Below are 22,350 nucleotides of genomic sequence, written 5' to 3'. Positions count from 1 at the left end.
CTCATAACCAGACATAAGGCTATTTCTTTATTTTCTTGGGAATTAGGGCAAAAAAAAAAAAAAAACAACTATACCTAATTTTCAAACAATCCTTTCTAGTTTGAGCCAATCCCTTCTCCCTAAAAGCACATTCTAAGTGCCCCAGATCTGTGAGCTGACAGACACGCTGCTTTTCCTGTTCTTTGCCTCTACTGGACTAGTGAATCCTCCCTCTGTCCCCAACATCCTGCCAGGAATGAACACTTGGGTGGCCTTTTCAAATTTGAACGCATCTGGTGGTTAGTTTTCTACTTTCACCTTTAGTATGAGAATCCTAATCCTAAAATGGCTGTGTGAGAGTCTGGAAGACCGAAGAATTAATCTGTTGTGAAGTGGAAAAACTTACCCCAGTGATGCCTTGCCAGACTTCATGTAACATTATCAGACTGAATAAAGAACAGCATTTTCATCTGTAAATTGCGAAGTAGTCAACAGATACTTCAAAAAGCAAAATAGATGAAAGTTTGTATGTTCACAGCCATGCTTCTCAGACCCAAGTGTGTGTCAGAATCACTGGGTAGTTTTGTGAAAACACAGCTGGCTGGGCTTGTTTCCTCTGAGTTCGGATTTCTGAGTGGGGGCCGAGAATCCAAATTTCCTTCAGGCCCCTAAGTAATGACAACGTCAGCCCTGTAACACATCTATGACTGTGCCTTTGTTAAGTACGGCAATGGAAAAGACACTTGTATGGAGGAAGGAGACCTGTGTTCTTTAGCTAAGTACATCTTGGCCTCCTGCTATACTTCCACCCGGATTTGCTGAGCACCTACTATGTGCAAGGCACAGAATAACAGAAAAGTCTTTATCTTTAAGGTGCTCTCACATGAGTAACTGGAGTAAGATCTGTCCAAATTAGTAATTTACCAGAACATGCCAGGAGTCATAAAGAGATACAAATGACATGAGATGGGCTTCAGGAGACAAGCTCAAGATCAGACTTGGGAAGGTGACATCCTAATGGAGATGGCACCAGACAGGGAAAAGGCTGCGGGGACCACAGGAAACCAGCAGACACTCCTGGGCAGGAGGATGGCATGGTCACAGAGGTGTTATATTGGTCAGAACTCTTTGATGAGTCATTGAAGCTCCACACAGACAGATTTTAGCAAAAAAGAGGGGAATTTACTGCCTCAAGTAACTGCAGAGCCAGGGGTGAAATAGGTCCCAGCTCTGCTTTCTTGTACTGCTGTAATTCTCTGACAAGACCCAGCTACAGGATATGGATGCCACCATCAGCCCTAGCTTTACTTTCTATGGACACCAGTAACTAAGACCTGAGGTCAACACTGTTCATCCTGATGAGTCAGGGACTTGAGCACACTGGCCAGGAATGGTTCACATGCAGGTGCAGTGAGATCAAGTCCCACTCCCCCTGGCCCCCAGATTGCATGGAGTTGAGCTGGTTCTTAGAAAATAAAAAACAACAAAAAAATAGGGTGCTGTTTTCAGAAAGAGTCTCCACTTCAGGATACTGTATAGGAAACAAGGAAGAGATACCATAGATATGAACAATCCAGTGGGATCCAAAAGCTATCAGGGAGGACCCAATGTAATAAAACATCCGTTCCCACTTCTCAGCCCTATACCAGTGGTTCTGGCACAATCTGGCTTCCATTCTCCAGGATGCACAGCCCATAGCATCTCTATTCTGTAGCGGCCAGGACGCTGCTATGGGACCTGTCCACACCTTGGAGATGAGTGAGCCCCTCCAGGCCATCATCTCTGATATTTCTGTCACCTCTAAGTGTTTAACGTGGCCAGGCAAGGTCAGTTCAGCTGCTGTGCAGATTTTCCCCTTGGCAAGAGGCCTACTGTGACTGCACTGGAAGGTGCATTTCGGCCTCGCCCCATGGAGGATGCTGTGGCTTCTCCTGCTGGGTCACACACAATCAATGTCACATAGCAGTGGCACCACTATGTGCTGCCCCCCAGGACCTCTCTCCAAGGTTCTTGGAAGTGGGGGGGGTCACAGTGGTAGAGGTGCTAGTACAGACATGGGGCTGGCTTGCCATCAGGCCCCAGTGCTTCTCTTATCCCGAGTGTTCAGTAGGTGCTAGGACATATATACAGCTGCCAACAAAAGGCCACTAACAAAGGGGAGCTTCCTTCCCTTCCTGCCCCAGGGCCAGGCACTACTCCAGGGTCATAGCAGGTTTAAGGGCACTCTGGCCCGAGAGGAAGGCCCCTTTTAGACTTCATCTGAGTGCAATAGCACTGGTGCACCACATGACGGTCATTCCCCTTCTATAGAATCTTAGAACTTGGGCCCTTCTGACACGTCAGGGCTGGCTGGGAAAAGATATCAGCCAGCATCAGGATGGTTGCCTCTGGATTTCTGTGCAAAGACCCTTTGAGGCCAGGGCCCTGGCTTGTGGCCTCTAGGGGCAAGCTCTCCTCTTGTCCTCTGAAGCAGCCTGCAAAGGACTATAAAAAGACACAGGTCCAAACAAGAGCACGTTCACTACCACTCCAGCACTGACTGCTTCAAACTGAGGCTTGAGTCTGGGCATGCCCGAGCACAGAATAAAGACAAACATGGGGCTGGGTTTCTAGGACTGGGGTCTCCTCACAAATCATGGTTGTGTGGATTCTGTAGGGGTAGGTTAGTGTCATCCCTTGGCCTGCTTCTCTGAAGCCATTTTACTGCCCGCCCATCATCACTCCTCCAAATGTGGAGGAGGAAGAGAGGTCTCTCCTCAACTTAGATCACTTTCTGACACTGGCACACCTGGCAGGGCCTGCCAGAGCTGCGGAAAGAGCTCCGACTCCTCCTGCGTTATGCCTCTTCGCTCTATTAAATAGAGAATTTGCTGATAAAATATAGAGTGTAGGAAAATGTTTTGCAGCACATCTGGCAGTTTGAATGATGTTATTTACAACAGCTATAAATTGATGTGCTAGCATTTCCTGTTATCAAAGTGTTTAAATAAACCAATACATGATGTAAATCTCCTAAATTCAAAATCATAATCTGCTTAATTTAAACAGACAATGAGCTATCTATCCACACTTTCACCAAAGTCTGGGTCAATTAGACATGACCAGCTATGCCAAGACTGCAAAGATTAAAGATACAATATCTATAGCTAGTATAAAGAATGACCTAGGTTATTAGGAAATCCCATTAAAAGCATTTCAATAATAAAATCTATTCAATTTATGTTTTGAAAGGCATCCTTTAAGTGGCTATAAAAACTATTATGCAACATCAAAAACTATAAAATCTATTTTTGACTAAATTGCATTTGTTCCTTAAATGGAGATCATCCTGAATGAGGCAACTAGGAGATATAGAAAAATATTTAAAGTAACCATAACTATCTCATGTACATTAACTAATAAGTCTCCAGTAAGGTTAAGAGGAAAGAGCAAAGAAAACTAAAAAAACCTCACTTTTTCTTTTTTTGTAAGTATTAAAGCTCTAGTCTGGATGGTCCCCAGGGTCTCATGTGCTCATGGGTGGAGTTTTTTGAGGTGGTTTCAGAGTGTGTGATGCTGGATTAGGGTGTGTGAGGGACTGTGATAACTAAATTCACTTAGCTTAGTTCTAGGTGTGGGTAGCAACACCCAAAAGGCTTGTAGCCTGGATAGAATATAAAGGGAAAGACGAAGGCAGGCTGCTGCTTGTTGCTTTGCTGCTTCCTGATTGCTCTGCCATGGACTGTCTCTCCTCTGCCATATTATCCTGGCTTGGAGCCAGCCAACTATGGACTGAAACCTCTACAAACTGGGAGCTAAAATAAACTTTTCCTCCCACATTTGGGCATCAGGTAATTTGTCTCAGCAACGAGAAAGGCAATGAAGACAATAAGGTATAGGGCATAACTTTCATTAACATTTATTCTAAAAAATATGATGCAGCTAGATATAGTGGCACATGTCTGTAAGCCCAAGCATTTTGGTAGTGTAAGGCAGGAGGATCATGAGTTCAAGTTCAAACCAGTTAATTTAGTGAATTAGTGAGGACCCATTTCAAAACCAAACCTAAAACAAAAGCAAAACAAAAACCAGGGCTGGTAATATAGCTCAGTGCAAAGGTCCTGGATTAAATCCTCAATACTAAAAAATGAATGAATGAGGGGGTTCAAATGCTGAAGGAGCATGAAACAGAAGGTTTAAAGGCTGACATTACCCTGTTTTGCTAGACAATCCCACAACTCACCAAAAAGCAGCCACTCTCTCAAGCACAGGGTATTCCCAGATGATGCTAACCACTGGGACTTTGACGAGACCAGAAATTTGCATATGACGCTTGTGTGGAGCATGTGTCAGCACTGTGGGGACAGGCGGAACGTAAGTCCGGAAGTGGCTGCTCAGTGTCAGTGCCCCCACTGTGGGTCTGCATGTCGTGTCCCAGCACTGACTGGTAGCCTGACCACAGCACACGTCTTACTGTGGTAGTAACACACTGGGAAGTAGTAACTCACCATTGCAGGAATCATGTAACTTCTTGCCTTGAGTCAGACTCAATTTAAAGAAAAACAAAACAAAACAAAAACAAAACCTTTGAAAATATGTTCTTTAACATCTCTTTTAAAATATTTATACAGATCAACTTTATTGAAAGTGAATGCACAGAGATAACCAGCAAAAAGAAAATTTCCCAAGATTAGACCCCTGATGGTACTTGTTATTCATTGGAAAGGAAAGAACCCACCCAAATAGTGAAAGCTACTTGTTTTTGCTGAGTGTCCTCTGTTTCTCCGCATGCTCCACAATCTTCTCCTCAACGTGGAGCCCCTTCCGCTTCCGCACAGCATTCATGTACTTCCGGGCCTGGTTCTCAGAGTCCGCCTTTTCCCCAAAGTGCAGGTATTCTTCCTCTGTGGTGGGCACCCAGAAGGGGTCACTGGGGATGATCTTTCCAGAGAAGGAGACAGACAAATGTATTTTTACTGAACTTAGCAAGCTCCAAATTCATAGCCTTAGCTAATGAAAAAAGTCAGGCAATGAACACATAGTTGAGCTTGCTAGGAATATAATAAGTATAATGAACCATGGGACCAGCAGACAGAGCAAGTTTAACAAAGCCTGCAACACCTGTACACTTCTGTGCCTACAGAGCCCTTTCAAAATATTAAGAAAGAAAAATATTAATTTTTAATAAAAATCCTTAAAAATCTCTCTTTTGCCTTAGATTTAACCAAGTGCTAGTGTCTGCAGCCATTTGGCCTTTATCCCAATGAAGACCAACACACATAAACACATTCCTACTTATTCTGAGTATCTGTCTGTTCTAGAATCAGTCACTCTGGTGAGCTAGAGCAGGTGGGCCCAGGCAGACACAAGCAGCTGCTCTTCCTCTCTCCTCAGGCCCACACTATTTATTGCCCAATGCTCAGGAAAGACAAGTCCAGGGAAGCATGCCCAGGGCAGCTGCTCTTGGAGGCTACTCCTGGAGGAGGAGGGAAGGATAGAGCTTGGAGAAGGGAAAGGGTCAGTCTGGAAGTCAGACCAGGCAGAGGGGCTGAGCCCTTCAGACAGCTGGAAGCCCAAGAGGAAAGGATGTTGGAGCCCTTCGTGAGCTCCATATACAAGGCACTGACTCTCAGGACAGGATAGAAGACAGTGCATGTGCTGAATGTGTCCCTTTTCTTATGAAGAAACACTATTCTCAACCTTTCCTTAATGAAGGGAAAACCCTAGAACTGACACAGGCTTTTCTGCCTCCTCATTCATGGTCCCCATGAACACTGACCTAGTTGCTAAGTGTAAGATAAGAGTAGTGTGGCCTACTCTTGCTCCCTTTTTGTCCACAAAAAGTGCACCCTCTGCTGCATTCCTGCAGCTGTGTAAGAGAAGATCTTTCAGCGAGAACCCCGCCTGGACCACTGTGTAACTCCAGACCAGGCAGCAGGAAGCCCACTTGTCTACAAAGATCACATTCTCCAATATCAGCTCTGTCAAGAAAAAAAGGTGAGAACTTGTCCTTTCTATGCATTTTTTCTTATTTCTCAATTGGGAGAAAAGGTTATTTATTGAGTGACCACAAATTCTACCACTTTTTAATTAAAAGATAGAGTTGAAAGAATATTTATTTTAAAATAGTCACTCTTCAACCAAAATTCTTGTTTGCCAGGAAGAGAGGATTTTGGAAAGAGAAAGAGGATACCATAGGTGTCATAGGGTGAAAATCCCGTCCACAGCCCACCAGGGAGCCAAGGCAGATATAAGACAGAAGTCCAGGCTCTTCCTGCCCACAGCCACTATCTCAGGCATGTGGAGCTGCACTGCTTTTCTCTGGAGCTGTGGAAGCAGTCACCTCTGGGATCAGGCTCATGTGAAGTCTGCTGTCCTATGCTCTTGGTGGTGCTAAAGAACTTGGCTGAGCCGTGGGTAAAGTCACAGTGGGAGCTCTTATAGGCAAAGGGCACAGGAGGAGGAGAACCCAACTACAGATGACCTTGGGAGGGAGGGCCACAGAGCACCAGGGAAGATAGAAACCAGGCTCAACCAGGGAGAACTCTTCAGCACAAGGCTATCTGAAGACAGCCTCATAGAAAGCACCCTTAGAACTCCTCAGGGAAGTAAATAAAGGGAGTGGACTGCACCACTGCTAAAGGAAATAACCAGAAATCCTAGACAGATAAACTCTGTAGGCAGAATAAACGGCAAACTGCTGAAAAGAGAATGCAGTACGTGAGTTAGTATAAAGACTTGACACCCAGAATATAAAAAGAACTCTTCTAACTCAACAGAAAGGCAATAAAAATAGCCAACATGCAAATGAAAAGATGCATATCCTGGTCATTAGGGGAACACAACTTAGAATCTCAGTGAGATACCACTGCAGGCCTACTAACACAGATATACTAAAAGTACTTGAAAAAAAATGGTGGTAAGCTATGATGAAAATGGAAGCCTTACACTCTGCTGGAATGTAAAATGCTATGGTTGCTGTCGAAGAAATTTTGGCAGTTCCAAAATTAAACATAAAATTACCGTATGATCCTACATTTCACTGCTAGGTATATACCCAAAGGAAATGTCTCTACAAGTTCACAGTTACTTTCTTCCCAATAGCTAAAGAGTACGAATGCCCAAATGTCTATCCATGGATGGGTGGCTAGGGGAAACATGGGATATTACATAGAAATAAAAAGGAATGAACTGCTGACATATGCACTTCTGCACTAAGTGAAGTGAAGACAAGAAAGGTCACATATTACATGATTCCTGTGTTTAAAATATCACAACAGATAAATCCATGAGGACAGAATGCCGGTTAGGATTTATTAGCAACTGGGGGCAAGGAAGAAAGCAGAGAAAGTGCTCAGTAGGAAAGGAGTACTTTGGAGTGGTGGGACTGTTTTCGAGGTGGTGGCTACACATTGTGAATATATTAAATGCAAAAGAATTGCTTACTTTACAATATATGAATTTTACTTCAATAAATTATTTTTAAGACAGACTTACAGACTGGAATTTTTAAAATGTATGAAAGAAAAGTCAAGAGCCATAAAATATATGTGAAGATTTATCTGATAGGCATTCTAACATCCAAGAACAAGACATGAGTCCGTAGAAAGAAAAAGCCTACTGAGTCCTGAGCAACACAGCTGCCCTAGGAATGGGGCAGGGGTGCTCAGACATCATGGAACAGGAGGCACAAGTGAGACCAGGCTCTCTGCATCTGGGCATCCAGGCAGACACAGGGAAGATCAGAGAGGCCAGATCACCTTGCAGAAGTATGTGCATTGGCCACAGCAGGTGCCAGGACAAGAGAAGGTGCTGCAGGTGTCCGAGAGGGAGCCTGAAAGTTTGTACCTAGTGAAGCCAATATCAGGGCACAAAAGACAGCTTTCATGAGGAGACTAGAAACACAAGCAAACAACTAAGAAATGTCTTTTCAACAGGAACATATGATCCCAAAGCAACAGCAGACTGGAAGAAGCAAGTGTGGCCAGAAGAGTGCAAGCAAGCCCCAGCTTTGGGGTATCTGACAGGGAGTGCAGGATGGGCAAAACAGGAGTGTGAAAGGATCAGGAAAGGGCAAAGGGGTGACTGGACGAACTGAGAAACTGCAGCCAGAAGGAGGAAAGGAGCCCCATCCTGTGGGCCTGAGGGGGCACACTCCAGTGCAGTAGGCACATGGGCTCCTGAAGAGTCAATACCAATCCACCAGTGGCTGTGCCCAGCTTAGCCAGGCTCATCCTGACCTTCACCATGTGGGTCAAAAGCCACCCTTGGAGGGAGCACAAGGGAGCCTAGTGGTGACAGAATGATTTTGTATCTTGACTGTGCAAGTGGTCATTACATACCACAGAAAGACAATGGAGTCTGTACCTGATGGGTGTCCCAGAACCAGTTCACCAGTCCTAACTGCTTAAGCAACAAGTGCTGTGGCACTATGGTCCTGAGGCCAAAATACTCCTGATAGCAGGGTGCTGTGGAAATTAAGGGATCTATGAAAGCCATACTGTAAGGCACCTGCCAGGTCCTTGCTCTGTCTGGCTGCAGAGCCTGAGCCCTTCCCCTGACAGTGACTGCAGAGACTAAACTCACTCACATGCCATCCATGGAGTCAGGTGCAGACAGCACACCTGCTGAGACATAAACAGGTCATGCTATGTTAGTGTCAGTGTCCTGGTGTGGTACTGTATTGATCTTATAACATACTGACCGTGGGAGGACAGAGTCAGGGTGTATAGGATCTCTGCATATGTACTGTACTGTTTTTGTAATTTCTGGGGAAAAAACTTAATACAAGTTTTTAAAAGCCACAATCCACACGTTATAATTCCCTTCTGTCAGAGTTACCTGTTGAAGGATGAGGTACAATTCCTAACACTCGTGAGAAACCAAGCACATAAATTTCCATAGGAACTAGTCCCTCTGCTTTGCTGGGAAGGAGGTAGTGGAGCGTGGTATGCTTACTCCTCACCTAATCAAGCCGACAAAGGGAGTACAAGGAGTGGGAGGGCCAGGGTCTCTGTGTGAACTCAGAAGCAGGAGAGGCTGGCACTTCCTCAAAGATAAGAACAGATACTGAGGCCACAGTAAATATAGCCGTCAGTCCGCAGTGCTGGCACACCACCAGTCCCTCCCTGCTCAGCTGTGGGGATCGCCCATGAGCCCCTCAGACCACCTTGGTAAGGTGGAATTTGGAAATCTAATCTCATTGGATGCATGGAGACCATCAGGTGATGTAAGGAGCCTATTTTAAGTTACTTTTCTTTTTGCTGAGACAAAATACCCAACATCCACAAGTTAAGGGAGGAAAAGTTTATTTAGCTCAGTTTGCAGAGGTTTCAGTTCATAATCGGCTGGCTCCAAGGCAGGGTGGCATGGCAGACAAGGCATCACAGAGGAGGAGTTCATGTTGGGCAGAAGGTAGCAAAGCAGCAAGCAAGGAATGTTAGGAGCTTTTTTCTGCCCCTTTTATATTATACCTAGGCTACTGGGATCAGCATGGTGCCAAACCACTCAGTTTCTGATTTAGTAAGCACCCACCTTAATCCTAGAATTGTACCATGAATCAATCACATATCTTAAATCCAGCCACCTCTGAAAAAGCTCCTTCTATGACTGCATGTGGCTTTGAGGGAACATCTACATACAAGCCATAACAGCTATACCTGGAATTTGGGAAGCACATTACCTCCCACTGCTGTGAGGAACTCAGGGTGGCAGCCTGAGTGCAAGCCTAGGTCAGTGAAAAGGAAAAGGGAGGTATATAGACAGCAGCAGCTGATCCTCTGTGCTAGTGTGAAACCAGCAGGCTGGGGCAAAAGGACATCAGAGCCACCAAGGTGTTGCCGCTGTTCTCCATGGCCTGGCAGATGAATCCCACTGCTCCCACATCACCCACAATCCATGATGTAGAGGACAGAATTAGTGTTCTTTGTGCTGGAGGAAGGACTGAAAGCCACTGGGGTGTATATCTACCAAGCAATGACCCAATCTCTAAGGGTACCATTAGCAAAGTCCTGGCAGGTGGCTATAATGTGTACCATGATGCCATGAGTCTGAAGCTGGTCACCAGCACCCTCCCCTGACTAGGTGGAGACAAACCCATCACAGAATATAACAAAACTACATGCTCTTGGCAGATCTAAGTTACAGTAGTTAAGTATATTTTAAATCCTGTGAAAAAGAAGTAATAAATTGTAGAGGGAACAATGAATGAGGTGCTAGGCAAAGAGGTATCTATTTAAGACCAGAGTCTCTGTTTTAAAAATAGAAGCCTCACGTGACGGTTCACTCCTGTAATCCGAGCACTCCAGGAGCCCAGGGGAGGAAGGCTGCAAGTTCAATCCCAGACTGGGCAACTTAGTGATTGGGACCCAGTCTCAAATAAAAAGGGCTGAGAGATAGCTCAGTGTGAAGGTCCTGGGTTCAAATCATAAGAAAAGATCCAGGGATTGCAAGAGCCCATCTTTGTTGGCCCTCTAGCATACTCAAAGAGGCTGGCTCAGTTTGCTTCCTGGGGATCTCAGGTCTACTTCTGCACTCAGCAACATCAGTCCTGGGGACCCCTCTGGGGATGTGGCTGCAGGCAGCTCTGCACTATGCTACTCACCCTCCCTCCTTGTATCTTCCTGCCTCAGCTAGGGCAGGTGTTCTGCTGTCATCACTATGCTGCATCTGCTTGGACATGTGAGGCCACGGGCCTCCACATGTCGAGGAAACCTCAGGATAGGGCATATGGAAGGATGCCTTCCATGGGTAGCAGAGACCAGACCATCACCAAGGTTGTGTGGTCTCACCCCAGAGGGGCTGGTTCCTCACTATGCGCACACAACAAACACACAACTCATGGAACTAGAGCCAGAATGTATTTTTGCAACTTAACAGCTTGAAGCAGATGCCATCTTCTAATTCACAGGAAGGTGCCCCAGTGCAAGCTGTTGCCCTAATCATTTAAAAAAAAAAAAAAAAAGAAAGAAAGAAAACCACCAAAAAAGGCCCAGAAGGAAAAAATCACTGAGGGCATCACTGAAATTTCTGCCCAAGTTTTACTGCAATGATGGTAGGCAGGTGGGAACTGCCAGCACTCTGGAACACATTCCTCCTCACCTCAAGGGACCTGTAGTGCACCCAGGGTGGTACCTGCATGATGTGTCAATCTGCAGGGTATGCTGACACACATGGACAACAGCCCTGGTTGATTGTATTTTCCCCTCTGCGCCTCATATTAGCTTTTTTCCTTCCTTTTTCTCACAGAAGGGTAAAACTTAGAGAAAATTTGAGATTGCTGACTTCAAAGGTTTCCTCATGGAAAATGCCTATAATTTTATTTTCTCTATTTTTTGAAGCACTTTCTCTCAAAAGCTCTTGATTGTAAATTACATGGTGTGGTAGAACAGAAATGAAAAACAGTGCCTTTGAGTGAGAACCCAGATCAACAACTATGTTATTTCTAAACCTAACTATGAGGGGAACCAAGACAGCCAAGAAATATCAGATCAATGACATTTAATTATAATGTCGCTTTTAAGACTTTCAAAGATTTGAAGCTTTTGGAACTAGGACCATGACAGGTGGCAAGAAGATGACAGAAGGATGGTATAAAACTGGAGCATAACTTTTCTTGACATTTTTTCTCTAACATTATTTAAGAGACTGATTTTTAATAACAAGCTGCAACTGATCCAGAGACTAATATGTTTATAAATTAAGTGTTTAAGATCAATTTTCAGCCCCCTCCCTTTTAATTCTAAGAGATAAAGGAAACTGGAAATCATCATAGCTTTCATAACAAAAACTGGGTTAAAACTCTGCTGTTTTTATCATGGCTGTCCCTAAATATCTACTGTTTCTTTAGGAATAGAAGGGCACATGACCACAAGGCTTAGGGAGTATAGGCACACTTTTCCTATACAGAGTCAGGTAGTGAACATTTTAGGCTTTGTAAATATTCTCCATATCAACTACTTAACTCTGTTGGAAAGCAGGTAAATGAGTACTCATGTAAATGAGTGGGTGTGGTTGTATTCAAATAAAATGTCATATATGGAAAGAGGCAATGGGCCCTAGTTTGCTGACTCCTGATCAAGGTGAATACTACACTCCCCAGCCCTGTGTAAGGTGAGGCCTCCCTAGATGAGGGTTATGATGGCCTTGGGCAATGAGATGACGGTGTCCATGAGGAAAGGAGTATGGCTGCTCTCCCGGGACCATTCTTTGGGCTGCACAGCAGACACAATGGTGGGAGGTCAAGAGTGGTTCTGGATCATCAGTAGAAGCCAGGTGTTGAGAATGCCTGGGCTGCTCCCAGCATAAGCCACAGTCCACCCCAGATGTCCCCCAGACTTAGAGGAGAAATAGCCTCTGCCTCACTTGGTCCACTGGAGTCTGGCATACCTGTTATAGCAGTCTTACCTGTTTCCTAACTAGCATAATTTGCAAATTAGGAAATGAGGGAAATTTTAATTTATAATTTTTAAAAAATGTGCTTGATAAAATCACTTTCAAGGACAAGACTATAAAATGAGGAGTTTAAAAAAAAAAGCAAAATATATGAATTCAATTATGTCACTCTTCCAATAGTGATACCACTACAGTAATATGAATGCTCACTTAGGTCTGTCTTTACAGTCAGTCCCAGGGACTGTTTATCCTACACTCTTTGTTCTGATCTCATACTACAGCACATTTTTCTGTGCCAGTGCCAATCAAGGCCATCTGTGTGAGATAGACCACTTGTCACATCTAAGATATTCAGAGACAGGAGTTCTGATGGCAGTTTCCAGCAATGCTAGTGCCGAGGAAGAATGTATTTTGTTTCTCAAAGTCATCACACTGGAGTGGAATAAATCGCTCCCTGGTCCTGTATCACTTAGCCATGCTGCCTGGAAGTCACACATCTGGTCACTAAGGCCTATACACAAGGGCTTTGAATTGCTGTTTTTCATCAGGGGCATCAGGATATATTTACACTACAGATAGTTCCCATTCTTCAGGCACTGCTTTTCTTAATCCATTCATTCTATTTCTTGCTGGTTTGAGTTTTATATAAAAGTTGAGTGCCCAGAACCAAAACTGAAAAGCTAGAAGTTTGGATAAATTCAAAATTACTACCCATATACTTGAGGATGAACAAGTAACTTAAAATGTTTGGGGGCTACTGTTTTCTACATAATGAAACACAGCAATGATATAACCCAATAAAATTATTAAACCACCATTTAGTTTTCAAAGACACAAAATGCAAGGAAGATTTTATAGAAAAATCATTATTACAATAGAAAGTCTGTACTAATAAAAAAATGATCTCAATCAGAACATTAATACATTAAGAATGTGGCTTTGAAGGACAAGTAGAGAGAGTTGTAGCCCTGGGTTAACAGCTCACTGGCATCAGTTAGGTGGTGTGAACTTGTCAATCGAATTTGCCCTGTACAAGGCCAGCTCTTCCAAAGTGCCAACTTTCCTCTGTTGATTCACTTGATTATAAATTTCATTTTAAAAAGAAAATTCATCCTCAAGTACTTTTTTAAGCTCTTTATTTTAAAGTGTTATTGAGAAAGAAATCCTAAAAGAAGGCTAAAAGAAGTGATAAAAATAAGAAGAACTTAGCATTAAGCCTAACCATGAGTTTTGCTCAGAGTTTAAGAACAAAATCCTGGACCATCTGTGTGACACACAGTGCAATGCCACTCTGTGAGAGCAGCCAGGACCAATGTGGTGTACATGCAGAGAATCACAAACAGGTAAACAACCCCAGCCATCGAGGTCTCCCATAGTCAGGGCTCCAGGTAGAACACCTGCCATACTCTGTCTAGAGGTGAAAAATAAGGGAGTTCCACAGCCTATCCAAATGACAGAGGTAATAGCTAGAAGTGGGAATGTCTGACCCCAATGTCAATGCTTCTTCCCCTAAAGTATAACCCTACACAGTAAAAGTGAAGTTACTTAGGTTCCCTACAAACAGGGACAACAAAATCTGCTTTTGGAAAACAATCTTCTTACTCCCATTTTTACTTAAAGACTACCAAGACATGAGACTGTTTCTGTAACCTGAACTGCTTTCTGCACAGATCCCACAGTGTCCCAAGCTGGCCTCTCCTCACCCTGCACCCTGACTGCTGGCTTACCATGACTTCCTGTGAGGACCTGTTCCAGGAGGCTGGCCTGCCTCACTGCTGCCTCTTGTGATGATTTTCCCTCAACTTCAGTAACAACATGTGCACAATCTTTTCTTCTCTTCCCTGCAATATGGATCTGCTGCCTTCCTTTCTGATCACAGATACAGTTTTCCTGCTCACCCACCTTTACCTATGCTGACAGGGAAGTATTCTGATGAGCCATCTCATTCCACAACACTTGAAACCACATATACCTCAAATCTCCAGAACAAGGACTAGAGAACAGGTAATACAGAATAACTGCAAGCTAGCCCTTGCAAACACAGTCCCTGTTTCAGGAAGTACAGCCACAGACAAGAACATGTATCTCACCTCCCAGTGGCTGAACACCAGCTGCGGGCTGGCTAGACCGCTTGTCCTCTTCCTGATCTCATCAGCAAAGCCAAAACTTTCAGCTACAGGCAGCACTGCCTTGATGATGAACATGTCCGTCCCTTCTTTCATTTCTTCTTGAAGTACCCGGCCTTCTCTCTTCGACAAGACGGCATAGACTCGACCTGCAAAGCCAAGAATCTCTTAAGTTCACTGACTGGTCATCTGACTAGAGCCACATAAGGACATGATCATTTATCCATCCTGTAATTATCCACTAATTATTAAGGCATGGGGATTTAAGTGTTTAAAAAGTAAAGCATAATTATACAAAAATTAGAAATAAAAGATAGCAAATCCCAAATTATACTATGCAAAGACAATCCCACAACACAGCATGAGAAGCAGGGAACTTATAAAAGGACTTTTCAATACCACTACACCCAGGAGTTATCTCTGTATAAGAGATCCAACAAGATGGGAGAGACCAGGCTCTGCAAATCTTAAAATATTTTAAGAATTTTAAGACAATATTAATATGTGATCATTAAGATGACACAGGCTATTTTTGCTGATCAAGCAAGTGCATGATATCATTTTATAAACGTGTGCTCATATTTTTCTTAAACTGGTAATATTTAAGTGCTGTGGTATTAAGAGTTTTATTCCACTAGAAACTGACAGCATTTGGAATCTTCCATGTCTGATAACAGTTTCTAGTGTCACATCACAAGAATTCTACCAGATCCTCCTCGCTGACACTTTAAATGTATCTTCATACAAAGTTCTACTCACACTAAGGAGGAAAGGCCCTCAGACTGGCATGTGTACGAATGTCTGTGGGTACTCAAAGTAACCTTTTGACTAGGAAGCAGAACAGACTGTAGAGAACAAAGACGAATTAAAAATCATAGAAAATCCTATAGAACTTAGTGTAGCTAGTAGATACTCCCATTAGAGCTTCATCTTTCACCTACTGCTTAAAACACAATTTTAATTACACAAGGGCTCTATGTATATGTAAATAGCAGTTAAGCAGAGTCAGACCCTCCTCTGATAGGTAAGAAGGCAACAACTCTGATGCACCATCTACCCACCCATCATCACCCTGTGCTATAAACCAGGTCCTGGGGACACAGCACAACTGACTCATGCTTCTGTCCAATAAAGGTTTCCCCTTGGTAGTGAAATTAGGAAGAATCAACGGAAACCATCTTCAGAAAACTTTCGGTGTCATGAGGCCTTACGGGTTTAAATAAAATGATTGAATGAACAAATGAACAGGCCTTGCATTAGTCATGAAAGGTACTGTCTCTACTCTGGTCTAGCCTCCAGCTGGCTACCATATCCTTCTTCTTTCTTCCCCTTAAAAGGTAGCTCCTGTTTCTCCACTGTATGACACCATTTGATACTGATGCTCTGTTCCTACCCTAGGCTCTACCCAAACTTCTCCCTTGAAACTTCACAACAATTTTCATATTCTTAAGTCGATGTGTGCCTTTTTCTGAATTCTTATTCTGCCTAATTTCCTTGTGGTATTTGAAGCTACCCATCAGTGCCTTCTCTGCTGACTCTTGCCAGTCTTAGGATCATCCTCCTTATACTCCTGGCCTCTGACCAGCATTCTGTTTATCTCAGTAACTCCTGAAGGTATACATTTCTTTCTACGAGTATTCTTTGCTTTATCTCTTCTTTCAAAGCTCCCCATCAGAGAACCAATTCATTTCTTGTTTGTGTGGTTTAAATTCATTTCATGCCTGAGGCTCCCAAGTCTATCTCCAAGCTAGACCCTCTCCCCTGACCTCAATAACATTTACAATGGCTGCCAGGGCATCACCACTATGAAACCCAACTTCCTCTTAAATTCAACATGTCTAAGAATTACTACCTACTGCAAAAGGCAATGCTATTCTCCCAATTGTAGTCATTTCCTTCATCATATGTTCTAGAAATGTCAAGAGTTATAGAATCACAACAGCAGGCTAGAAAAACTTAAAAGACCCTTAAGCTCTACTTCATTAGTCACTTCAACTCTGCATGCAAACCCTAAAACTCAGCTACCCCCACAACAGTGCTCCATCTCCCTACAACCCTAACACAATCCTTGGAACCTCAAATCTGTTCCTCTTTAGTTTCTACCCATCAGTCCCACTTTCTACTCAGTTTTAATCAAATGGGATGTTTAATCCTTCCTCCACTAATCAGTCTTCTCTTTCCCAAATTAATCTTTCTGTGACATACTCTGTATTCCCTATTCTATTCTAGCCACTTCTATTTCAACTCCCATGACTGTTTATCTCTTAGTAAGTGTTTCCTGGAAATAAATATACTGTAGTACTTCTAGTCTGGCAAGCTCCAAGAAAAGTAATATAATTATTATAATTATTAGTAATTCCCTTTAGGCTATATATTATTTGCCTGAGATATGCAGAAAAAAAATCTTGCCATAGTAGCTAGTGGGTATGAACTAGTAATCTTTATTCTTCTATCTCACCCTAAGAAAAGTTTTAATGTGGTCTATGGAAGCAAATATGAAACAAGAAGGGTGAAAAGGATTGAGGAAACTGGGGCAGAGGGATCGGGATTAGCAACCAGTGGGGAAACAGGCTGCCAGGCTGCTGCTGCAGTGCAGGCCATAGCTCCTCCCTATGTGGTTCATGCCAGAGGGCTTGGATCAATAACTGTAACTGAAACCAAATGTAATTAATCATGTACTGTACTTATGGGCCATTTGATTTTAATTCCACTAAAACGGCATTCCAAAATCGGGGCATAGTGACGGATCATCAAACAAAGGAAACACTCTAACAGAACTTCCCCAAAACACATGGCTCTCGTGACAGGTGTGTCCCATGCTTTGATGAACTCAGAGGCCCCTAATCCTCCCACTGTTACCACTGGGAAATTAACATGACCAAATCAAAGATGACATCTGATGGTATGGTATGCAGGGCACCAGACATGGCTCATTCATGTATTCACTCGCTTAGCAAAAGATCCCTGTGTGCTCTGCTGTATGAAGAGTACCAGAGCAGAAGAGTTCTTCAGGGAAACAAAAAGCAAGAGAATTAATCATCTGGAAGCATTTAGATCTGGGCTAGATTCTCACCAACTATAATACGAATGTCTCATTCCTATGCAAGGCCCCAAGGCTGGCACTGACCCATGGTTTCGGCTCCTGTGATGGCCATGCTAGAATACCAAGAGCACAGACTGACTGCTCTGAGCCAGGGAGACTGCTTCCTGGCCACAGCACCCTCAGACTTCATAGTTCCTGGAGCCACAACACACAGTCTCAGATTTTCTCATCAGTCATGGCCCATTCAAAAACAACCTGTTCTATGAAGTCTGATACTTCTAAGTTCAAAACAATCTTCCCCACTGGAGCTTCACTGAACCTTATCTGTTCCATTATGGCATTACAGATTCATATATGCACACTGCTTTCTTTGACGGTGCTAGGGCTATTGATTCTACAATCTTTAAAGGTAGAAGGCAAGTAGACACATTATTGTCTTTTTCTCAATTTAGGAAAGGAACCAGCTGCTAATGGCACTGTTTTCACTAGTAGTAAGCCAACAGGATACAACATGTATTACTAATGTAAATTATAGAACATTTAATAAGAATTATTAGAATACTTCTGATATATTAAAATACATGTCTTAAGGATGTCAGCGTTAATTTCTACAATAGAATACTCATAGCTGGGATTAAAACTTTAGTACTGGCAAACAAAAAGAGGTATTTTTAAAATGTGAGGTTACTGTGAAAGATTAAAAGAAGAAAAATGAAAGAAAATATCAAATTAGAAAAAATACAAAGAGACAAATTACTGCTCTCGTGACAAGTAAAAATATACAGCATTACTGATGGCCAAAGAAACCCATTAGAGGGAACTGCCATGAGTTAAAAAAAAAAAAAGTGAGAAAAGCAAAAGGGGGCATATATAACTTAAGAAATTAATTATATAGACTTGGATCCTGGTAGGTAAATATAAGAGTCTGTGAGACTACATAATTTCTAAAATCTAACCAATCATCAAAATTTGGATCCTGCTCTTCAGGGAATACCCAGAGAAGACATAATTTATTTTAAAAATCAGAAATGGAGTTGATCCTAACTTTCCATATGAGGTAACGACAAGATGTTAACCCACATGGGAGGTAATGTGTGTTTGTGTTCTTACTGGTTGGAGGGCCTCTCTGGTGCTGTGTTCAAACAGTTTCTTTACTTAAGAGAGATGCTAACCAAGGATGGATGTCCAAAGGATAGGAATGGCAATGGCGTGAGAGCACAAAAAGCATGAAAATAACTGATGGAGAATGTTATTGTTTATATCTTGATGTCCCTCAAGAACCTCATGCTCTCAAAGGTGAGGCCTTTGGAAGAGAACTGAACAAGTAGGTGGGACCAGGACGTATATATTATATGTCCCTCCCTGGCTCCTCCCTTCACTTTCTGCTTCCTGACTGCCAAGACATGAACAGCTGTCTTTTGCTCAAGTCCTTCAGCCATGCTGGTTCTTTTTTGGAGCCTCTCGACCATGGACTGAAACATAAGCCAAAACCAACCTCTCCTCCTTTAAGTTTTGGGTACCAAGTACATGTCCCAGCAACAATGAAAGTGACTTAAGGCAAAAAAGTAGGAAACTAATGCTCTTCTCAAATTCAAGAAGTGCTGATAGATGGAGTGAAATAGATGGTGGTACCTACAGCAGCAAATGAGAGGGAGACAGACTCTAGGGTCAATACAGCAAAGACACTAACCGATCAGAACTGAGAATTAGCTGCCAAACTGCAGAAATATTCAAAGAGGTGGTCAGAGAGACTACAGAATGGCTTTGAAGTCTTCCTTTAAGGAACTGAAGGAATCAAGATTCTTTCATTTTAACTCTACCTCTACCTTAAGAAAGTTCTAAGTGAAAATGCAAAATAACATGTGAAAAGGGTCTAGATGGGTATTCCCTAAACTGACATATATAATATTTCTATGAGATGCTGACAGGGAGCTGTATCCACATGCGAATGAGAAACACTATACATTGCAGGTAATGTTTGGAAACTTGGTTTATGGCACACACTGGTTTTAAGTGGTCTTGCAGTTTCTAAATCTAAGTGACTTTGTATTAAGCAGTTGTTTTTGAAATGGTGCTCTGGATGCTCAGTTTGTCTCATAGGAACCTTACTGTGAAGCAAGCCTCAATTTCTTTGTGGGGAATGAAGGGGTGGTATATGCCTGTAATCTTAAGATTGAAAGTCTGAGTACCACCTGGGCGGCTTAGCAAGACTGACTCACACTGAAAAATAGAAATGGGCTGAGGGTGTAGTTTAGTTGCAATCCCCAGAAACATCCGCCCCATTCCCAAGTAAAAGCTTAATTTCTGCTTTTAGGAACTAACCTGCAAAAGCAGTTACCCAGAGAATGCAGTTACCCACATAGAGGACCAAGGTCTAGAGGAAGCCAACAATCCGGATCCAGGCGCTGACCCTTCTCTCATCACTACTGCACCTGTTCCATGACCTCCTGTGGAGGAGATCTGCTGATGGTGTGCTCTCATTCAAACCCTCACTACCTGACAATAACCACTGCCCTCTTTTCTCAGAGGTGAAGTAGTATTAGTCAAAAGCCAAAATAGCCACTATCTGTTACAGCTTAGTGTTTTGTGAGACCATGAAGGCTGCTTTTCCCAAAGAGAAAAAAATCAGAAATGGATGAAGCCTCAGCTGATTCTGTTTTTCAGAAAGTACCTGAGAGGGATTCACACAGGCCTTCTGTGTTGTGAGTACAAGATGCTGCCTTGCTGTGAGGGCTGGTGCATGCCTATATTCCTAGCACTTGGGAGACTGAAGCAGGAGGACTGTAGGGAATGAGAGGTCAGCCTGGGCTACATAGTTCAAGGCCAGCCTGAACTACATAGCAAGACTTTGTCTTAAAAACAAAATGAAACAAAACAAAAAAATAAAGATGCTGCCTTATTCTTCAGCTACTTTCAGGATGACTCTGGCCATCAAGCATGGCACACTTACTCAATGAAGAAAAACAGATGCACAAGCTGGTAACGTGTACAGGCTGTTTAACCTTCGTCTACTGCACTTTTCATGAGAAAAATTGATTCTGTTTATTCCAACAGGAAAGGCTTTGGCTTTCTAAGATCTTAACTTCTTAAGAAATTAGAAGATGATGATGATTCTGCAAAAACAGTGAGTGAGTGCAGGGGCTAGAGACTTCAGTATTACCCGGGGTTCTCTTGTCTTCACCTCCCTCCTTACCGAGAACATCGCTGGTGGCCATGATGTCACAGGTATACATAGCCGCCATCAGACGCTGTGGTTTCACCTGCAGGGCACAGCGACATGCTTCCTTCATGGTGGCGATCAGCTGTCCTGAGAAGGGTCCATAGCAGTCAGTGATTGAAGGTTCTCCTTTCTGGGAAGTCCGCTTCTCAGAGGCCTCTGAGTGGCCATCTGGTAGCTCTTGGTTTTCATCTCCACTGGGACAGCTTCTCTCTCCCTGCTGGCCTTCTCCTACCACATCACTATGTTCAAGATTGTGGTTGTCACTTGCTCCTTGTTCCTGAAGTTTACTTATGTCCCACTTTTCCAGAACAAAACAGACACCCATGAGGGGCTCCTCACACATGGGGCCAGAGAGGGTTGCCAGCTGGAAGCCACTCACGATGCTATTGCCCAGGTCTCGGTATCTACTTGCTGCCTGGGAAGTTCTGCCAGCTGCGTTGGTCCACACTGAATTCTGGAAGTCCACACTTCTACTGACCAGTATGTTGGGCCCACACTTTCTTGGGCCAAATGACCAGATTTGGTCAACGGCATTCCTCCATTTTCTCCCTGTTAGATATTGCTCTAGTTTTCTTTTGAATTCCCACATTTTCTCTTGGGTCTTCTGATGAATCATCTGAGTATTTTTGCCATCATCCAACGACGATGTCAGTTGTTCGACAGAACGAATCAAATCACTGCTTTCTTCCAAAATCTGAGTGACTTCTTCTGGAAGAGGGATGGCACGAACGCTGAGTGTAGCGAGTTTATTGGGGGTTGTGATGGTGATCAGCCCATCAGAGTCAACTTGGACTCCTTCAGGGATTTTGCTCTGATCTTCTCTCATTTGGTGTATGACTGCAACTTTCTGTTGTTTGCCTATTTCTTCATTGACCATGTCAACTTTTGGGGGTTTTGTGATTGTTTCTCTGAATGGAATAATGGGTTCAGATACACTGATATTAATCTTTGCAAACCTACAAAGTCAAGAGAAATAAAAAAAGGTCCCAATGAAAATGGCATTAATGTTTCGTATTATGCAATGAAGACTGTGCACAAACAGAAAACTAGAAATTATATTACTATGAAAGATTGTAATTTACAATATATCACACTTCAGATATAATACTGTTTTCATTTTGGGTTGAAAAAGGGTACCTCTACAGGGAACACACCTTCAGGGAGTTCTATGCTTGTACTGAAATTTCACTGCTTTGTTCATATTCAAGATAAACCATCTATTTAGACAAGATGTTTTGAGTGGAAATAAATGTTTTAACAAGACTTGACATATAAATTCTTCAAAATACAATTTGCCAATCTAAGAGTCTGGGGAAGAAAAGCCCAATCAGCATAGCTCTAAATACATACAGAATCAGAGAATTTCAGAATTTGTTGTCAAATCCTCAAAACTTATTTTGCTCTGATAATGAGCCTTAAGAGGCTGTCAGGATACCTATACCTTAATTCCATATCTTCATGGTGATTATCAAGCACTTAAAACTGTGGCCAGTACAACTAGGAGGAAATAGCCACATGTAGCTACTAAGCATCTGAAATCTGGCTAGCCTGACTGAGGAACTGGATTTTTAATCATAATTTTAACTGATTTGATTTTTTTTTTTTTTTTT

At 42.9% G+C, this 22,350-nt stretch overlaps 1 protein-coding gene across 4 annotated transcripts in view; it reads right to left on the bottom strand.

The window, feature by feature from the left end:
- Positions 1-4,601: 4,601 nt before the first annotated feature.
- Efl1 (elongation factor like GTPase 1) overlaps positions 4,602-22,350 on the bottom strand; it is a 133,672-nt gene continuing 115,923 nt past the window's right edge. For all 4 annotated transcript variants that reach the window (XM_010621178.2, XM_033761117.1, XM_010621180.2 and 1 more), the window contains 3 exons: positions 20,714-21,696; positions 14,442-14,626; positions 4,602-4,899 (listed from right to left, as the gene is read on the bottom strand). In XM_010621178.2, coding sequence (XP_010619480.1) covers positions 4,711-4,899; positions 14,442-14,626; positions 20,714-21,696 — 1,357 coding nt within the window. In that variant the 3' untranslated portion in view covers positions 4,602-4,710. The remainder of the gene's footprint in view (positions 4,900-14,441; positions 14,627-20,713; positions 21,697-22,350) is intronic.

The sequence above is a fragment of the Fukomys damarensis genome, unplaced genomic scaffold (assembly GCF_012274545.1).
Source record: "Fukomys damarensis isolate Sample0158 unplaced genomic scaffold, DMR_v1.0_HiC HiC_scaffold_7, whole genome shotgun sequence".
NCBI lineage: Eukaryota > Metazoa > Chordata > Mammalia > Rodentia > Bathyergidae > Fukomys > Fukomys damarensis.
This window is presented reverse-complemented; position numbering and strand designations above follow the sequence as displayed.